Source organism: Coccinella septempunctata, chromosome 4 (genome assembly GCF_907165205.1).
Source record: "Coccinella septempunctata chromosome 4, icCocSept1.1, whole genome shotgun sequence".
In the NCBI taxonomy this organism is placed as follows: domain Eukaryota; kingdom Metazoa; phylum Arthropoda; class Insecta; order Coleoptera; family Coccinellidae; genus Coccinella; species Coccinella septempunctata.
In genome coordinates, this window is record NC_058192.1 from 9,870 (window position 1) to 28,537 (window position 18,668).

Sequence of the window (18,668 nt, forward strand, 5' to 3'; positions counted from 1 at the left end):
ATTATTAATATAATGTTATTACAAAGGAAGACTATTATGTACTTATAGATATGGGTAACACTTCAATGAATAGAAATTATAGAATGAAGTAGTTCTTGTACTGTGAAATATAATCCACCTATTTCATTTTAAGAATTTACAGATTTGTTCAACCAATTGAATAACTAACTGCTAGTTTTGAAATACAATAAGAAGAGGAAGACACACTGAAATAAGAGTGGATCTCCAAAGAATTGACCCATCTTTTTGACTACTCCATCCTTCACGTATTTGAGGTTTTGGCGAAATAACGCATGCAGATTCACAGTCAATGTCTGTGCAAATATCGCAAACAGAAGTGTCAGGAGGTCTGTAAAATATTCTTGCTCGTCTCGCTGAAAAAAAATCGTTAATTTCATCATAACTACTGAGCCTAGTTCTTTTGGCGAAAGGGATGAAATAATTAATCTTTTGCGGGCTTGTTCCTAGGAACTATAGTTATTTTCAAACGAACATGGTCTCAAACGATTAGCTGGCCAAATTAAATTCAATCCGTTCTTATATTTTGTCTACAGGATTTATTTGATGGCTCATTACAGGATGATTGATTATAAATGCCCCTCCCTTCTCTTTAACGTTTTGTGCAACCTTGTAAAAACAAACATTTCTACAAAAGTTTTATGATACAAAATGAATTGCTGAAAGAATTTTTTTTCCCATATTTAGGATGTTGCAGAAAGTCTGAACGTGATCCTATTTCTTCATTTCAAAGAGACATCAATCTTTTCATTTTCCTGAAAATTCTGAATCATTTTATCGTCAGTAGTATCTGTTAACGCATATTTACCTGATTCAATTGATTCCTTTTGAATCCGATTAAAAGGATATTCATTCACTAGTTACTAATTGAAGTTGAAGATACGAACACAAGTGAAAAATTTTGTGGGGATCGTATCATTAAATTAAATTTTATCTCAAGAACTTTACGCCAGGCGGCAGTCAAATTCTGCAATTCAACTCGATCGTATTTGTGTCTTATAGCGATATCTGGATTGATGACCTTTTTGATTATGAATTTGAACAAGCGCGCAAAAGTGACTTCGCGTCAATACTTTTCCTCATTCCTATTTTTTATATCTCTCAACTGTACTCACAAGTATCATAATAGTCATACAGCACCACTGGTACAGGCCTATGATTGGCTACTTTGTGAATTCTGAATGCAGAAATTGTTGGACAGTACTCGAAAATGCTAGATACGTTGTTGAAGTATAGAATAACTTTGGTAAACTTATTTTTTGATTCGACTCTTTGTACATTCTGACTGAATTCCAGGCTGGGTAGAGAATGAACATCGACAATATAACCAGACGGTAAATTTACCTCCATTACAGCCATATTGCTTGTCGCATCATTCGTGTTTTCTGTCCCTTTGATGAATCTGCCGATAAAAACAAAAAAGATTTGACATGAATTCGGTACTGAAAAACTGATAATACAAACCTAGCACAGATTGAAAGCTGTAAATGATTAAGATTTGAACTCTTATCAACTTGTGGATCCAAAATAAACATAGGCCAAGGGCCAGAAACGACTTTATTATATTGATAATAAACTTTAAATATGGCTAGTCCTTCTCCATGCGCTGTGAAATTGACTTCCCTTGAAGTTTTGCTAATCTGCAAAAAGTCTTTATGGTCAAATATGGAACTATCAAAATTCAACAAGCTGTTCATCAAAACCCTCTACTTCAGCCTCTCAAGTCTAAAATTACCAACAGAGGACTTGCAAGATTTTGGCAATGAAGTTTACTAAACGAGACGAAGTCGTTGAATAGTGTAGATAATATATTTTAATTTGTGACCTAGCCAGGATATTGACTTCTATGGTCTTTTGAAACTCACTTCGAATCGCTGTTCAATTGTTGCTTCATTCTCGCTTATTTGGAATTTGCCACTATCGTTCTGTGAATATTTGAATTCAATTTGCAAATTAGTAGACACTGATAATTTCATCAATATTTGAAGCAAAGCCTGGAGTCCAACCATAGTATCCTGTGTTGATGTAAATCCTGCAAGGTCATTCTGTTGCTTCAACAGCCAATTCAGTATAGGAAAAGCGTCTTCTAAAAGATTTTTTTCAAGAAAAGATAGCAAAGCATATGATGTCATTTCTATATCGAGTGATCTTGGAAAACTCTTCCATGGGTTGTCCTTATCACTAATTGGCTTAGACCACCATTTCATCGAATCGGTATAGTTAGCTCTATTGTCCAATAGATTAAATGCACTCTGTTTCGAAGGATGTTTGGATAATTGTAAAGCATAACTACATAAGGCCAGGGAATAAGTTTCTTCATTTTCTTCTATATTTCGTGCTATGTAATCTAAGCCTTTATTTATTAAGTTCTTGTATTTAGAAGTGAATCTCTGAAAATGAATAAATAATATAAAAAATCCGTCGATAAAATATTTTCAAACTTTTATATTGAAAACGTAAGGACAGTTAGGTTTCCAGCCGAGTTTCACTATTTACACCGATGACGATGAATAATAATAACTGACCTGATTCTCAAGAAACGATATAAGGACGAAAGATGTCAGCGGCAGACTATTTCCTTTTCTATTTTGCATATCAGAATGTATTATGTTACCAGTTTCATAGAAACTTCCGTTAGAATTTTGTTTCTCCATTAACCACTCGTAGCCTTCTTGTAAAATATTTTCGTCAATATATATGAATTCAGATGCTTGTCTGATTGCAAGCAACGTATAAGCAGTTATCCTAAAATCACAAAATAATAAAATTTCAATGTATTTCAAATATTCTTGAGTAATTCAGTTCGGATTAGTCCCAGAATCTGTTGCATTAAATATTTTAGATTACAAAGAGCCTTCTGTAAATATCGCGCACTCTACTAATTACTAGGAATTCGCTTATTTTTGAAACTGAAATGAAGAAATACACATCCATTTTTTTTCAATAATATTCATTACGAGAATTCTTATCATGATAATAATTAAGCAAGAAAACTCACCACACACTTCCTTCATCATCCCTTTCTCCAAATTCACTAAACCCTCCATTCTTCCTCTTAAAAGACATTTGGGTCTGATAACCATCTTCCAAATTATTTACAGCTCTTGAGTATATATTGGGCATATCTAGTTTAGCACTTTCGAAATATTTTAGTACAATCAAATTCGTCATGATATGCAACAAATTCTGCTCGCCACAACCAGTAGGTTTTCTGATGACATTATCTAGATTTCTCAGAATAGGCCCTAAAATGTTTCCTACTACTGCTACTTCAATTTTTTCAGAATCTGGAATTATATTTTTTGGCAGAGTAAAATTAATCTGCTTTTTCATATATCGTTCTCTTCTCAAGTCTACAAGCTCCGATTTACTGTAATATTCAGTTTCGCCTCCAGGCTGAAAAGGAAAAAATCGATTAAGTGTTAATTGGTTCTGAACATACACCGTGTAGTAGGTAATAAGCGCCTGATTTAACTTCAAGTTACTATAAAATGAGTTTATAGATAAATAAAAAGAATAATAATCGCAAAATAACAAACCTCCACTAGTAAGGACATGAGAACGGCGTCTTGATTGATTGGATTACTCGCAGTAATTTTTATTTCCAAAGATCCTACTTTGAGAGGTGAAATCAAAAACCAAGCTGATCCATTCTGATATTTTTTAATCGAGACTCGTCTTCTTTGGAATGGTTCAGTTGCTGTTGAGTAAAGAATAATATAATTGGGAGAGACAAAAATGGATCAAGTATATTATTCAAATACTGCTTATAATTCTGATTCATTTTTTTTGAGTTTCTGTTAGGATTATATGAATTAGACGTGGTTCTAGATACAAATTCTGAATGTGTTATCGAAATCTTTTTCATAGCGGTTATTCATGGCAAAAAATTCAGAATTAACGCGAAATTTCCTAAAACATACATTGATTCATTATATCCGAAATGATTTTTCAAACATACTTTCTTTTGTTCTTTGTTATAGAAGAATGACGACGGACTTTAAAAAACTAATTTATAGTAGGTTATTTATGTTTATACTCACACAAGGAAATTAATATGAGCCATCTTGTTAAAAGACCTCGAAAATGATCTGAACTAGACTGATATTTTCAAAGTGGAGAGGAAAAACTACTACCTTCCTATTTTATAGAGGTGACAAGATCGAGAAAGCTGTTGTATGAGACAAATTAATTCTAGAAATGAGTAGCAAAGAGAAGAATCACCTCGATTAATAATTATTGCCAATGATTCATTCACCATTGTGTCAATGTTAGGAAGCTGCTATTTATTAGTTCGATATTTTCTTCATATTGATACAAACTTTTGGAAGCAGTAACGTCATTGGAAACGGTAATGAACTCAAAGTTCTGATCCACATTATGGAACGTTACTTCTATATCCATATCTCTTTCATTATTATTGTAAATGTGAACAGGTAAATTGATTGCTTCTCCTCTTTGAAGCGAATAAGGTAAATCCAATTTGATATGGAAAGACTTTCTAGCTTGATAATTTTTTGGTGTCATAAAGCCAAGACCATTCACTGCATCGAGAGAGAATCCGAGCATTCTCCAAGTTCCGATTTTATTCGGTAATCTTCTTCTTATAGTCAATGTCCCATCATGTCTATAATAAGAGTTCGCACGAATAAGAAACATTGGCTTATTACAAGTACCTACTGATATAGGTACACAATATTCAAGTATAAAAAAAGTTGAAATTCTATAATGAAGCATTTTATCGGTTGATGTCTATACTATACTTTACCTCAAAGAAAAATTTGAAAATATCCAAGTTTCTAAAACTTCACTTTGTAAATATACTTTCGGTATATTCCATACAGGGGTGGGTATTCTGCTAAATGCATATGGTCCTGCTAATGGAGGTCTAGTAACAGGGTGAATTGGTAAACCGAATCCCCTATCCGGTTTCACAGTACTAGTATCGTGCAATGTAGGCCTCAAGTAGATATCATTCACTAAAAATGTGTCTATATGAAAAATTTCACTGATTAGAATTGTGAATGCTATTAACCTGTTAGTTTTTTCCTCGAAATATGTGCATTTGTAATCAAATCTCCTCCAGAATCCTAAAAGAAAAGGTGGTTATTAGATTTGGAAATGAATTAATGCGGAAAATATTCACCTCTATACCACTATGAATATTGCTACCACCTGGTTTCCAAGGAAAACGAAATCTTTTATCATTGGAAGGTCTAGAATAATCTGATATCATCGCACTATCGTATCCAAGAAGTTCATCTGCTATAATATATTCGGATAAAATGTTATCACTACCAAGCATAATGCTTTCGTGATCAATGGCTAATAATCCCACAAGAGAAAAAGGTTCAGCCTTCATTTGAATTTCCAGGTCTGAGCCAGGTTCGGCCTCTGTTGTACTCGATTTTATGTCCAGCTGTAATTTGCGGACATGTATAATGTGTCATACATAATGTGTATCGATTTCTACTTACGAAGTTTTGGGATAATCCACCTATTGGGATATCCAATGTATCTCCAATCATCTCTCCGTTTTTCCTTACATAAGAGACTATAAAATGAGCAAGGGGCACCATAGCGTGCACTGCTTTAAATACAACCATGATATTCTGGAATAAAATTATTATTGCTAATCAAGATTATCAAGAAGAATCAAGGGGTCGCGGATTCGAGTCCCGCCCGAAGAGGTGCTTCCTCAGAATTAAGTAATTTGTCTCCGTTAATTTTCCTTCAATTAAGTATTTCTAATATTATTTCATTCTATCAAACTGTGAGTGTGTCTTGAAAAATGGAAAGTAGAGAATTCCGAGTATTTTGTCTGCGTTTAACAAGATATTTCCTAATTTATATGATATTTATTGCTACTTTTGAAGCATTTCTATGTTATAAGAATGAGTTTTAAAAATTTAAAAAGAGTCAGAGTTGATAACCAGTTGGAAAAAATCACAGCAAGCTTATGATATTGTATAGTGAAATGTTACCACAGTTAATTGAGAAATTGATTTAATGTCTGTGAGTTATAATTCACATAATTTGTCTGCATGCCCTGAATTCTCCTTAGTTGTGCCAAGTACCTACATGTATTTATTAAAAAATGTATCCTTTATACCTTCTTATTATCAACTCGTAAAGTTTTCGAAGTGATCACATCACCTCTCCCGATAACAACATAATTAATATGATCCATAGGCTCACTACATGTTATAGACACTTCCACATCAAGATTGACCAGAGGTTTATCAGTCTCGAGAATAGCATCGAGAAAATTTTTACTATAGGATATAGCAGAAAGTACTGGTGATATCCTCTCTTTCAGATCTCCATATTGTGCCTATGAAAAAAATTATAATTGAAAATTTTCATATTAGCATCGCCATAATAAACCTTTTATTTTATCATACTTACTTCAATTCTGAGTGCAGTGCTATTGGAAATATTCGCAGGAGCTGGAAATTTCACTTTGACAATTCCAAGTCGGTTTAGTTTATACTTATTCTCAATGGGAACTTCATCCTTTGTAGAAAATCCATGTCTAATAATTATCTGTTGGTCGACATCGAGTGGTCCAGAATCATGCCTGGAAACTTTCACCTGTAAATAATTTCCACATCATTGAATCCAACTTACCCATGAATTCTCATGGATTTTTAGTGAAATGAAAAGAGTAAATCGGAAATCAAATCAGTTTCAACTGAAAAGAGACAAATTTTACGAGTGATAGTGTGAACAGAGCTGAGGAATAATATTTCTATACAAAAATATGTAGGAGTGCCAAAATTTTAGTTATTCAGGCTAAATAGGAATGGTTATATAGAATTTCTATTTCAGATATCCTCACCAATTTTATGAGTCGAACAGCTAGAATATAATATATTTATTTTTGACTCAAACAGTCCGTTTAGAAAATTGAATACAGGCTGTAACAATGCGCAGACTCAGCTTACATGATTTAAAAAAATTTATACATACAAGTGAATACTATTTCCTAATTTTCACTTACATAAGCAATGTATGTCAGGCCTGGTTTGAAATAATCTGAAGTTTTAATCAAATCAATTTTGTATGGATACTTATGGATATAAACCATAACACTTATATTCTCCCTTCGTCCATTTGATTTTTCCTCCACTGAAACATCAAGGACAATATTCCTTTCATACTCATCATTCAATTTGAGATCTTTTTCTATTTCAAAATCTGCAGTTACTGAACCGTCAATAGAAAACACTTTTCTGATAGGATTTTGAAATATTGGCTGAATCACTCGGGAATATATTGTTGGAAATGCGCTAATTGTGGCTTCCCCCTGAAGTGCATTACCATGATGATAACTGCAAGAATAATAAGGACAAAATTATTTCAAATGGAACTATGCTACTATACCGTCTGGGCTGAACGCGCATCATAAACTGAATATTTCACTGAATTAAAAAGTACCTATTATTTTACTGTCAGTTACAACAACAAAAATTCGAAACACCTATATGAAAATCCGCACATTAGTCTCTACGTCTCTACTTCTGGTTTTAGTTCCTCTATTTCAGACAAACAGACAAAAATTCCACAGGTCATTTTGTATTTTATTACTCGTACAAACTCAATATAAGTAAAGTTTGTTTTTGTCAAATATATCGGCAGACATCAATTCTGTTACAATTCCATTATATCATAATAGTTAGAGTTAATAAGCATTTTGGTTTCTTTTTGCTCCTTTTTCTATTTGGATGTTCTCGGCCAATAATAGAGAAATAAAAATTAGTAGGTACTCTTTGGTATCACCCGCCAATCCTCATCTCCTGAATTCTTTTACTGATTTTGCTAAGCATGAAAGTCACGAAAATACAATTCTAAATTCATATGAGATAATGGAGTAGATGTTACAATATTACGAAATATTACTTACTAAGTCTTAATTTTTGCTCTAACTTTACCATCTTGAAAAGTTATATGTCTTTTCGTATCGACATCTATTCTGAAACCGGGTATTTCATATTTTGCCACTCTTATGGTCTTGAAGTATTCTTGGTCATGAATTTTGACTGTTATATTCCAGCTCCCTAACACTGGATAATGAGATAGGTTGAATTCGTCAGAGAACATTCCATTTTTAATTTCGACATTCTTCCACAACCTTAATTTGTTACCATCAGCATCCTATGACAAAGGCATTGAACTAATGAAAATACATAATAGGTAATAATCATTATTAGTTCATAGGAAAAGGCAATACCTGACTAGGTATGTAACAGAGTCGTCTATTAGGTCTCCCTACAGAGAGACATATAATATGTACAGCTCTTATCTTATATTTCTATTAATATTTATCGTAGAAATGATAGGCAATTGATCATTAACTCTTACCACTGCCTGTATGACGATTGGTCCTGTTTTGTTTTTATGTACTGGTTTGAGTTCTGAATCTAATACCAACACTCTGAAACAAACTTTCGATCCTGGATTATACACAGCTCTATCTGTTTCCACCAATACCGAATAACTTTTTTCCAAGAAATTCAAAGGGTAATAAGAAATGAAATCAATTCCTCTTCGGCCCTGAACATGAAGTCTGTATGCTCCTGGAGATATAAGCGGAACCTGTTGAAGAATTGATTCAGAACTTTCAAAACGCCACTTTTGGTTGTCTGCATAACAAAATAAAACAATTTTCCTGTCTTTTTATTGGCAATCAAAAATCATTGAACGATGAGCCAATTTGATGAAAAAAATAAGTAAAATTCTATAGAAATTTCGTGGACAATAAAAGAGTTGGATATAATCGTATCGAATTATTGTGCCGATACTTGATGAAAATCTATAATGAAACAAGAATTAGGAACATTTCACTAGAATAAGTTCAATTCGAAGCTACAATATTGTTCGCTAAATACATATTATGAAATGTATCTACCTACATTCGAATCAACTTTTTATACAATAAGACATAATTACCGTTCACATTTCTTTCCTATTATTATTTGTGCAAAACTCAAACATTGACAAAACAACTTCAACTCACTTTTAATGAAAATATTTTCGAGCTATATGATGAAATTAGCTTTTCACTTTCGATATTCACCACAGAACCGTTGAAAGAAATTCCTTCGATAATAACTTTGATGAGAGCAGGTCCAGAGGATTCTGATATACTAACAGATGCGTGATAATCACTCAGAGGTCTAATATTTTTAGAACCTATCACTTGATAGTACCTGGAAATATATTATGAAAATTTAATTTTATATTTGAATTCATGTGTTGAGATGATATACAATAGCATCAATATAGTTTTCAGGAAAAAGAACTGCACCATGATAAAGGGGTCTTTGCAGATCCCAGAAAAGCATTTTACTCCATAAACCTGGGAGAAATGATGAAATTTTTTTCATTCATAATAAATTTCAAATTTTACTCGTCGCGTCGTCAACTCTAAATTTTGATCATAGGTAAACATATTCACAAACCGAGAACTATGTAATGCACTTTCTGAATGTTCAAGCATTTAAAAAAAAGGCAAAAATGAAATTATAGTGTAAAGAAATTCAGTTCAATTTATTAGCGATGTGAACTAAAAGTTGAAAAATAATATTCAGTTAATTCACTCAAATCCAGCTTCTCTGTGAGTTACCTTCAACTCTACACCATCAAGGGATTCTGAATTTAAAATTAGTAATTAAAGAATAGAATTAGATCAAGTCAAGAGTAATCCACATTTTTCCTAACATCCCAGTAAATACACTAAAATTATTTTTTAACATACAACGAAGGATATAATGAGGGTTACGTCCGTTAAAATTAAGTTCACATTGCTATTAAATGAATAAAATAATATTGTTTTCGTATTGAATGAAGCTCTATAGATAATTGAGATATTACATCATTACATGTAAGAATTTCAATTTGCAAATAAATAAATAAAATAGGTATCGGTATGGAAATTATATTAGGCAATAGCCCACTAGGGCATGGCATATTTGGAATATGCATATATTGATAAAACGAATGACTTTATTCCATCAATATTCATCGAAAAATATCAAATTAAATATGTGTATTGAACTATTTGCTTGGTGAATTTGTTTCGCGAATTGCTGAAGTTGAACCGCACGAAGATCAAGGTTGACAAAAGGGAATTCCTGAATTATATCCAATACAGAAAGTAAGAAGAATGGCGTCATTGTATTCTCACCTTGGGATATTAAGTGAGTCATTGCAACAAATTTAATTTTAGAAATCTTTTGTTTCTTATGAAGGAAACGTATGGTTTGAAACTGAGGGAAATCTTCTGTCTAATTATCGTATATCAAGTATAGGACGTAAATTAATAAAATATTACAAATATTTCATTGAAAACAAATCACCAAGAAAGTTCTGAAGGAATTCATATCGGACGTTAGTTATGGCGTAACATGCAGAAAGAAAAAGCTTGGAATTGAATATCATTGAATTCATTTCGACAACATGATGGTAATGATCTTTAATCGTTCGGATATTGATACACCTTAGAAAAGAATTATACAGATTCCAAAGGTATTCATATATTTCATCATTTATAGGCATCCATGAATTCCCTAATCCTGGATTCATACGATAACAACTTGTTTTTTTTCAATCAATTTTCTCGGATATTGAATAGACCTTACTTTCAAACTACGAAAAAATTATAAATTTAATCTTACCCATATGCAGAGGAACCTTTTATGATGAAAAGAAATAAAATAGTAGAACCAAACATTTTCATTACATCGAGCACATCAAATCGCGAAATACACAAAAACTAATCACTCAAGTTATTTCCTAAGCTTTTAGGAAATTTCTTGTAATATTCATCAGTGAGTTAAAAATCAGATGTCGACCGTTCCATCTACATCGGTAGATTGAACGAGCTTATGCGACATAGGTGCTGGAAAATGGAAATCAAGTTTGCCTTGTATGTTACTGTGGATCCTACGTACATTTCTATATTTCGTTTTCGGTTTTCGGTCGAGTTTTATCCTACACTATTATTCTGATCACAACATAACATAAGCTGAAGTATTTTGTAACAAAGTGATATAACAATCCACTTTCTACATAGTGGGGACTCTGCTCTGTGCATGCTATTAGTTTTATAGGATATTGGACTCAATTATGAAGAATTCCTGACATGGTAGTACTTTTTCGAATTTACGTGAGAACTATGTAATTAAGCTTTTCTTATTTGCTATTATTATCTTCGACCACTGTTATAGATTTTCAGATACCTATACCTACCTAGCCCAACCCAGATACTCTACGTAACGAAAATGACGCTATCAGATTTTCGGGACCAGTTGATTCTGTTCCAATACGATATTATTTACTTATAATGCATATCATAAATAAATATTTTGTATATTATTCATTTACTTAATGATGAATTAATTCATGATGAACAAGAGTTCCTACATAAACCTGAAAAATCAATAAAGTAAAAAAACCTTTAGAAATTGTTTGATCGATAATATTATTCAATTTCCATAGTGACTCAATTTGTCAAAGATGATATTTCTTCTCCTAATTTCAATTGATATCTCTTGAAAATGACAGGTTTACCTAAACTACCAGGTCTTACCTTTACAGATCCAACAGTAAGTATTTGTTGTACGAAGAGATATTCGGAATCGATTGACAACTACCGGATTAATTTTACAGTTAACCAATTTCAAGCTCAGTCACACACTAGATACATGTGCAGGATACTCTTTACCCAAAACGGATTACGTAGGTATTGGTGGTCGGGAACTTGAAATAAACACAGCGAAATATTTCACCAAGTCTGATCCTGTACGATATGACCCTTCTCTCACCTATGGAAGAACAAGAGCAGCTGCACTTCCTCAGTTCATACCCCATTATGTTCATTATGATGGAAAATGTCTTACCTTTAGAGCCTTCTTCAAACAGACGGTAGTTGAATCAGCAGAAGAACATTATAGAATTCGTCAAGTGAACCTAATTTATTTCTTGTCAGACGATACAATAACTGTGATTGAACCAAGAACACCGGTAGGTAGATATTACAAGCGATTTCATAAAAGTCGTAGTTGTGGGTAATACATCTAAATATTTTTTTCGAGAATGCTGGCATGGAACAAGGAAAGTTAGTGAGAAGAGCTAAAATACCTAAAAATAATAGGGGAGAGTACTGGACATGGAAAGATTTAGGAATAGGAAAAGATATTGCAATACATGGAACAGTGTATCATACAGTAGACTGTGACGTTTTTACTAGGGTGAAATACATTTATGGAGTTTCCTATGTTTATTTATATCATACATATATCTACATATGTATGTAAGAACCATAAGTTTCATTATGATATAGGTAATTTGAATTTCTAGGAATACATGGCTAGTCAAGGTTTGATTATGGCGGATTCTGAAGAAATGCCTTTCGACCCATATACCATGGAAAGAGCGTTAAAAAAACCTATAACAACTTCCAAAACTCCACCTGCTGACAACAAGCTCCGAAGGTTCCTGGAATACGACAGGCAAATTTTGAAGTGAGTAGCAGAAAATATAAGTAAAAAATGAATTTTGTCGACTTATTTAAAACCAATCGCAGTCAATTTAAGTACGATCGTGGAATCATGCATACCCACCTACCTAATTAAACATTCTTCTCTCTCTTCATCTCATGGTGGCCAAATTTAAAACGTATACGGGCAGTTGTCCTTAACATTACTGGACTATGTCGTGTTTTTTTTTTCATGGTTTGACCGTGATGGGCCACGGGCAAGGTGAGGGTCATGATCCCTCTCCTTACCTCTTCATAATATATGAATTATATGACTGTTATCGATGAAGAGTTCTTCACATTTTACTGCATAATTTTTATTCTCGACTGAATCACTGAATGACTGAATAGAAACATTGTACTAACTGATAGCAATTGCTTTATTGCTAATAGTTCATTGTGACGTGGTTTCCTCGGAGAAACTTATCTCGAGCGCCAGCTATTCTTTTCACTAGGAAGAATAGCAAACCTACCAGAGTAGTTGCTAGTCGGAGATAGAGTTCGCTGTTATCTAGAGTGGTAGCGATAACGAAGTAGTCAAAATCAAATTATGTACCAGTTTATTCACACCTTCGGAAACTGATTATAATACAACTGATTGTATATACAACGGAAATATGTGTAGGTATGAAATATGAGCGAATCGATCAGCAAACATACATTCGGGAAATTCGATCCGATCACGAGCACTTTATAAAGTTTATACCATATACCGGGTACAGTGAAAAAATCAAAGGTTGTTCAATAAAATGCGCCAACCAGAACTGACGAAATGGATACTAAGGATGACCTCGCCAAGTGAAATGACTTGCTATACAGTATCGGGATATAATTAATTGTATTTCTACAGAACTGAAAGAAACACAACCAGGGCGGATCTACTCGAGACTTTTACTCGCTACCCCAAGGGCTAACGCTCCATGACTGATAGCGAAGAAAAAGTCTATTTTGAGCGCAACTACGGGATTTCACTGACGACGAGTGGTATCTATTATTCTCTACTCCAAGGGCTTACGCACCATGACTGATAGCGAAGGGAAAAGTCAGACTCGCGAAACAGGGTAAAGTACGGCACAAGATAACAGAAAACGATACAGTACAGCAGTGTCAAAGAAATAACCGGTGTAGGTCTAATAAAGAAACTGAACGGTGTAGACGGGGACCTACCTCCTTTATTCAAGGCACTCGCGGGAAAAAACGAAAAATAAAAATTAATTTCTAAGAGCACTACCTTCGTAACACAAAATTTATTCTAAATTCGCTGATCGACTCGTCGGGCACACAATCGCAGAGACAAGAGAAAAGAGAGTAAAGAGCGTCAAGTGACAAAAAATCTGCTTTTATAGGCAAATCCCCCCACACGTTAAAATCTCTGAAAATTCCTGAATGCGACAAGAGTGAAAAACGTCGTCAGCTCCGGTTTATCGCATATCAACATCAGAAAAACGTCAAAATCTTCAACGGCATGCAAGAAAAACAACGTTAACCACAGATAAACGATTTTTTACATTTACTCTGCCTATCGGAATGAATGTACTGAATACTTGAGAATTAAATATTTTCAAAGGCGGAAATGTGAAATGAAAGGAGTGAACTAAAATGAACTTCAATTTTCTCAGAGAACTGGGATTCATTACATCATGCTACCTACCTTGTATGGTACTTTAATTTAGACATGTATATCTTTAATTGTTGGAATTCAGTTTGGACAAATGAAAAAAATTCGAACTTACAGATTCAACGCTGTTTGGGATGACCGGGACAGTGAATATGGAGAGTTGAGAAAATTCGAAATCTTGTATTTTCTCGCTGATGATACTATTTGTGTCAAGGAAATTCATACTAAAAATGATGGTAGAGATCCATTCCCGCTTTTGTTGAGGAGGACGAAAATACCTAAGGTAATTTTGTTGCTGTGAACAAATTATAAAGTAAACTGAGACAATAAAAAATCTACCTTATAAAAGAAATCACTTTTTGTTTCTGTTTTGTCTCCTCTTTCAACCAAGAGAATCGATGTCAAGGGGGAAGTTGTGAAATTAACCCCCGTAATATACCACAAAATATCAAATAACCAAAACCCTGATTGTTTCGAATTCTTGAGCATTTCCGATCTGCTCTTAAGCACATAGATATGTATATCTTCATTCTTTTCTGTATCTTATTCAGTTTGCTCGGTACTATAGTATAGTTATCTTTTGGGTTGTTCCAGATATACACCGATATACCAATAAATTATCCATCTTTATATTTGGAGTTATCGGATGCGGAAGTTACCGAGTTCTACCAACCTATAGATCTAAAAGTAGGAGATACCATTTTCATTCTCGGTAGAAAGATGTTGCTGTACGATTGCGATCCTTACACCAGAAACTACTACAGACAAGCACTCTGCATAGAACAGAAAGCAGCAGTGCCAATCGAGAAAGAAAAACCTCAACCCCCAGAGAGGCAAATGCCGCCTCACAATGGCATTGGTGGTCTCGAGGACTCTTTACAGAACACTTTAAGTTTTCTACCAAAACCACCTAAGAAAGATGTTATAAGACAAATCTCTAATGCTAATAAATACCTGAGGTAAGACTAGAACCATTTCCCATAAAAATATTACCTCTGCTACTTGAAACTTTATCAATCAAACTGTTTATACTTATAATTTTCTTTCTCTCGTGAAGGTACGAAATGGTAATGGAAAATATTCATCCTGAGGACACTATTCGCAAATTTTTACTTCTTTATTCTTTGGGTGACGGTACCTGTAAGATACATGAACCTCCAATTCATAATTCCGGCATTATTGGTGAGTTGAATTTTCATTTTATGAATTACTTAAAATTCGTATATCGGAGTTAATCAAATAAGATTTGTTATTTCGATGAAAATTCACTACTCGATGAAAGACAAAAAGCTTTCGCACGAGCCGTCAAAAATATTCATCTCGAAAACTGAAAACTAGAATCTGAGAAAATAATTCTCTCGTAAAAGTATAATACAAATCGTGGATTTTGATAAGTATCGGCCACATATCAATTCGGTAATGAAAATTTTTGTGTTTATTCAATAATTCAATACAAAATACATTTTCAACCTGAACAATAATCCCGAATTCTTTAACTGGAATGCAATGAATGGATAGAACACAGTGTATATTCATACATAGTACTTACACATCTTTCCTACCGCCAATGTACATACATCTAATAAACTTCTCTCGAATATTTTAGGTGGAAAATACCTCAAAGCAACTCATTTAGTGAAACCAGGAAGTGATCCTCTGGATCCAGCCTTCTATACACCTGGAGATTTTTACATAGGGGCTGTTATAACGGTGTTTCAGCAGAGATTCGTCATAACTGGTGCTGATTTATATGTGTATAGGTATATGCAAGCTAATCCTGAGAAATTTCAATGTTGCGTAATAGAAAATATGCGAAATTACATGTTTAACAAAGGTTACTTAAAAGAAGATATTAAGGATCACATACAAGAAAGTCTGGAACAAGAGAAGAAAGAAGAAAGAGATGCTATAGGTTCGTCCCTTCTCATTTTCACGATATTTATATGTTGGGAAAGCTTAACGTTGCTGTCGAATTCTTTCACATCCTTTATTATAATCGTTATAAATGTTACATAATATTATGTATGTACCTACCTAATTTGATTATGAAAATTGAAGATATTTATTTTCATTATGATAGGGAAAGAAATGGAAGAACAGAAAACAAGCATGGAAGTATGTTACGGAATGAAATCACCTGTTGACGAAGATTACGAACAGCGAAAGAAAGCTGAGCTGTCCGAAGCTTATGAGAGAAGCTTAATGCATACATATAAAGTTCCTCCACATGGTATTATGACGACTGAAAAACCATGCCCTATTGATGTGAATATTGGGAAAGTAAAAGAAGAGATATGCGAGGAACCAGCTGAAGGTTGGTAAAAATTATTAAAATTGCTTTTCAATTTTATAATTTTTTATAATTTCAATATTTTTTTCCGCATGAGTTATATGTAATTTCTTACCTTTTTACAGGAGAAGTATACACTCCGAAACATATTGATACTCCAGAAGAAAAACTGGAAAAGTACTACTCCAACATACTGAAGAAACATCACAACATATGTCAACAAGACAAATATATTGAATGCCGAGAACCTGAAGATCTTGAAAGTCATGGGAGAACTCCTAGAACGGGACCTTTAATGGTTAATCCTCCGGAATTGCCACCAAATCCATGCAACATCAAGAAAGTCAGATTCAATGTCGATATGGATCGTTGTATAAGAGATAGTGACGATTTATGTGATTTGAAAAGAGAAAAAACAACTTGCGATTGCAGCGACTATAAGAAACAGTCATAATGTCCCACAGAACTTATATATTTTCGTTCTGCTTTAATAAGAATTGTGATATAAAAGAAGGTCTTGTAAACAAATTTATTGCTATTCTTGAAACGACAAGAAGCGTTTGCGTATGAATAAGCTGATACTGTTTTATTATTACAAGGTTTTCAACGACAAGAATAGATAAAAGATAAAAAACTCAGAAAGCTTCTGGATATGGATAGAGCACCATTTCTTCCATGTAGAATTTATCGTGATAAATAATATTAGAAATTCCTGATAAAAGGCGGATCGATCGGTCAATTTTGTAGTAAACTGTAAACTGTAAGAGGTAGGTGAATGAAGGTTGGAGATTTTATTCGCAAAGAATCAATCTATCAACAAAAAATTCTGCATATGTCAAGTCCCTTTTTTCTGGATGCTACAACTCCTTAAAGTTGACCAATTTTTTCGAAATATTCAACTAAAAGTTGTCTATATCCCAAAATACTGATCATGGAAAAAATTTAATTGCATATTCGTGATCTACGACCTCGAATTAGTCGAAAAAATGACCCGTGTCGATATCCTCTTTAGGTCTGACCCAAGGTGTTCCTCCACAGTACTTCTTTGGTCCGACTGTCCGACACAGAGATAACAGCGGTAGCTATCTCTCTCTTCTACTCTCATTGAATTCTTTTTGAGTTCAATGCTTGCCCTACTCTGTAATCTGTTCACCTGCTCGAAGCGTTCACAAACGTACCAAATATTATAGAGTTAGCTCTATAATCTTTGAAACGTACTTTTCTCTACAGAACCCTAATCTTCCTCGGAGTATTGTCTCTAGGCCTCAGTTCAGCCCGGTGGGGCAACGCACGTAGAAGAAGAAGAAGAAGAAGATTGTCTCTGAGCAGTGTACGGTGTTCCTCTTTGGTACGGTTACTCTGGTGACAGATACCATATACAGACCGCCCACTTACTAACCAAAGAAACCAAGGGCCAGTTCCGATATTTCTGGCAAAGATTATTAAAGAATTCGACATTTACGGACCGCCTACTTACTAACCAGAAGAAACCAAAGTGTATATACGGACCACAGCCTTGATTGCTGGTTTTACTGGCCCGCATTCGAATAACAATAGAACTCGAACGAGTGGACCAATAGGCATCGTCTCTGGGAATGCTGACAGTACCATTCGGGAATATCGAAACTACTCCATAATTGCACCGAAGTATCAGGAATTCGACATATACGGACCGCCCACTTACTAACCAAAAGAAACCATACGGTATATACGGACCATACCCTAAGTACCTGTCAGTATTCCTTTTCTCTATTTACGCTTTCTTTTTGACCGTTTGAGCAGCTCCTGGGCAGCTCCGGTGCATCTCACTCGAGCACCGACGCGTTCTTTTTGATTGGGGCGTGAAGCACCGGAGCAGCTCACGTTCCCTTCCCCTGCCCCCTCTTGCACCAACCGAAATGCTGGTGCACGTCGAGGGCTTGAAGCCCGTAAACAAACTTTTTGGTTATGTTTACATATGTCAACAAAAATTAGAAGTCGTGTATTGTTGAAATTTGTGGATTAATACTATAAAAAGGCTGTAATACACCTTATGGACCACCTAAGATTGATTTTTTCGTCAATTGAAGCTGTCAGTTAGTTTTTTTATTGAGTAAATGAATAAAGAATCAATGTTAGATGGAATTAGAACTGAATGATTTTGAATGAAGATAGGATTCGTTCTTTCAGGTTTGAAGAGTGAACTAATCATTTTTTTCATG

At 34.0% G+C, this 18,668-nt stretch overlaps 2 protein-coding genes across 4 annotated transcripts; one reads left to right on the forward strand and one right to left on the reverse strand.

Annotated features, from left to right (window-relative positions):
* Positions 1 to 89: 89 nt before the first annotated feature.
* LOC123310882 (CD109 antigen-like) lies at positions 90 to 11,058 on the reverse strand. 2 transcript variants are annotated; one of them, XM_044894567.1, is made up of 19 exons: positions 10,974 to 11,058; positions 9,038 to 9,230; positions 8,383 to 8,616; positions 7,925 to 8,175; positions 7,022 to 7,352; positions 6,427 to 6,612; positions 6,131 to 6,352; positions 5,496 to 5,630; positions 5,165 to 5,437; positions 5,054 to 5,108; positions 4,787 to 4,997; positions 4,341 to 4,645; positions 3,558 to 3,718; positions 3,017 to 3,414; positions 2,544 to 2,763; positions 1,884 to 2,408; positions 1,483 to 1,658; positions 1,134 to 1,420; positions 90 to 374 (listed from the first exon to the last, which is right to left on the reverse strand). In XM_044894567.1, coding segments are annotated over exons 1-19 (4,368 nt in total). In that variant the 5' UTR covers positions 10,976 to 11,058; the 3' UTR covers positions 90 to 171. The 2 variants fall into 2 exon arrangements, with proteins under 2 accessions (XP_044750502.1, XP_044750501.1); XM_044894566.1 differs by lacking the exon at positions 10,974 to 11,058 and adding an exon at positions 10,698 to 10,940.
* Positions 10,036 to 16,980, forward strand: LOC123310884 (EF-hand domain-containing protein 1-like). Of its 2 annotated transcripts, none has more exons than XM_044894569.1 (11): positions 10,036 to 10,220; positions 11,620 to 11,627; positions 11,692 to 12,045; positions 12,117 to 12,272; positions 12,382 to 12,545; positions 14,295 to 14,460; positions 14,772 to 15,136; positions 15,235 to 15,359; positions 15,784 to 16,089; positions 16,258 to 16,491; positions 16,593 to 16,980. In XM_044894569.1, exons 1-11 carry the CDS (start codon positions 10,187 to 10,189, stop codon positions 16,919 to 16,921), a joined length of 2,241 nt encoding a protein of 746 aa, XP_044750504.1. In that variant the 5' UTR covers positions 10,036 to 10,186; the 3' UTR covers positions 16,922 to 16,980. The 2 variants fall into 2 exon arrangements, with proteins under 2 accessions (XP_044750504.1, XP_044750503.1); XM_044894568.1 differs by lacking the exon at positions 10,036 to 10,220 and adding an exon at positions 11,054 to 11,188 and having other exon boundaries at positions 11,250 to 11,627.
* Positions 16,981 to 18,668: the final 1,688 nt, after the last annotated feature.

Bases quoted from the DNA above. Each gene is read 5' to 3' on its own strand.
- LOC123310882 (XM_044894566.1), bottom strand. From the start codon at position 10,759: ATGAAAATGTTTGGTTCTACTATTTTATTTCTTTTCATCATAAAAGGT. The intron at 2,764-3,016 runs GTGAGTTTTCTT...TTGTGATTTTAG, and splicing joins GATGATGAAGGAAGTGTGTG to GATAACTGCTTATACGTTGC. The intron at 375-1,133 runs GTGAGTACAGTT...ATTTTTTTTCAG, and splicing joins GTATGACTATTATGATACTT to CGAGACGAGCAAGAATATTT.
- LOC123310884 (XM_044894568.1), top strand. From the start codon at position 11,580: ATGACAGGTTTACCTAAACTACCAGGTCTTACCTTTACAGATCCAACA. The intron at 15,137-15,234 runs GTAAGACTAGAA...TCTCTCGTGAAG, and splicing joins AATGCTAATAAATACCTGAG to GTACGAAATGGTAATGGAAA. The intron at 15,360-15,783 runs GTGAGTTGAATT...CGAATATTTTAG, and splicing joins TCATAATTCCGGCATTATTG to GTGGAAAATACCTCAAAGCA.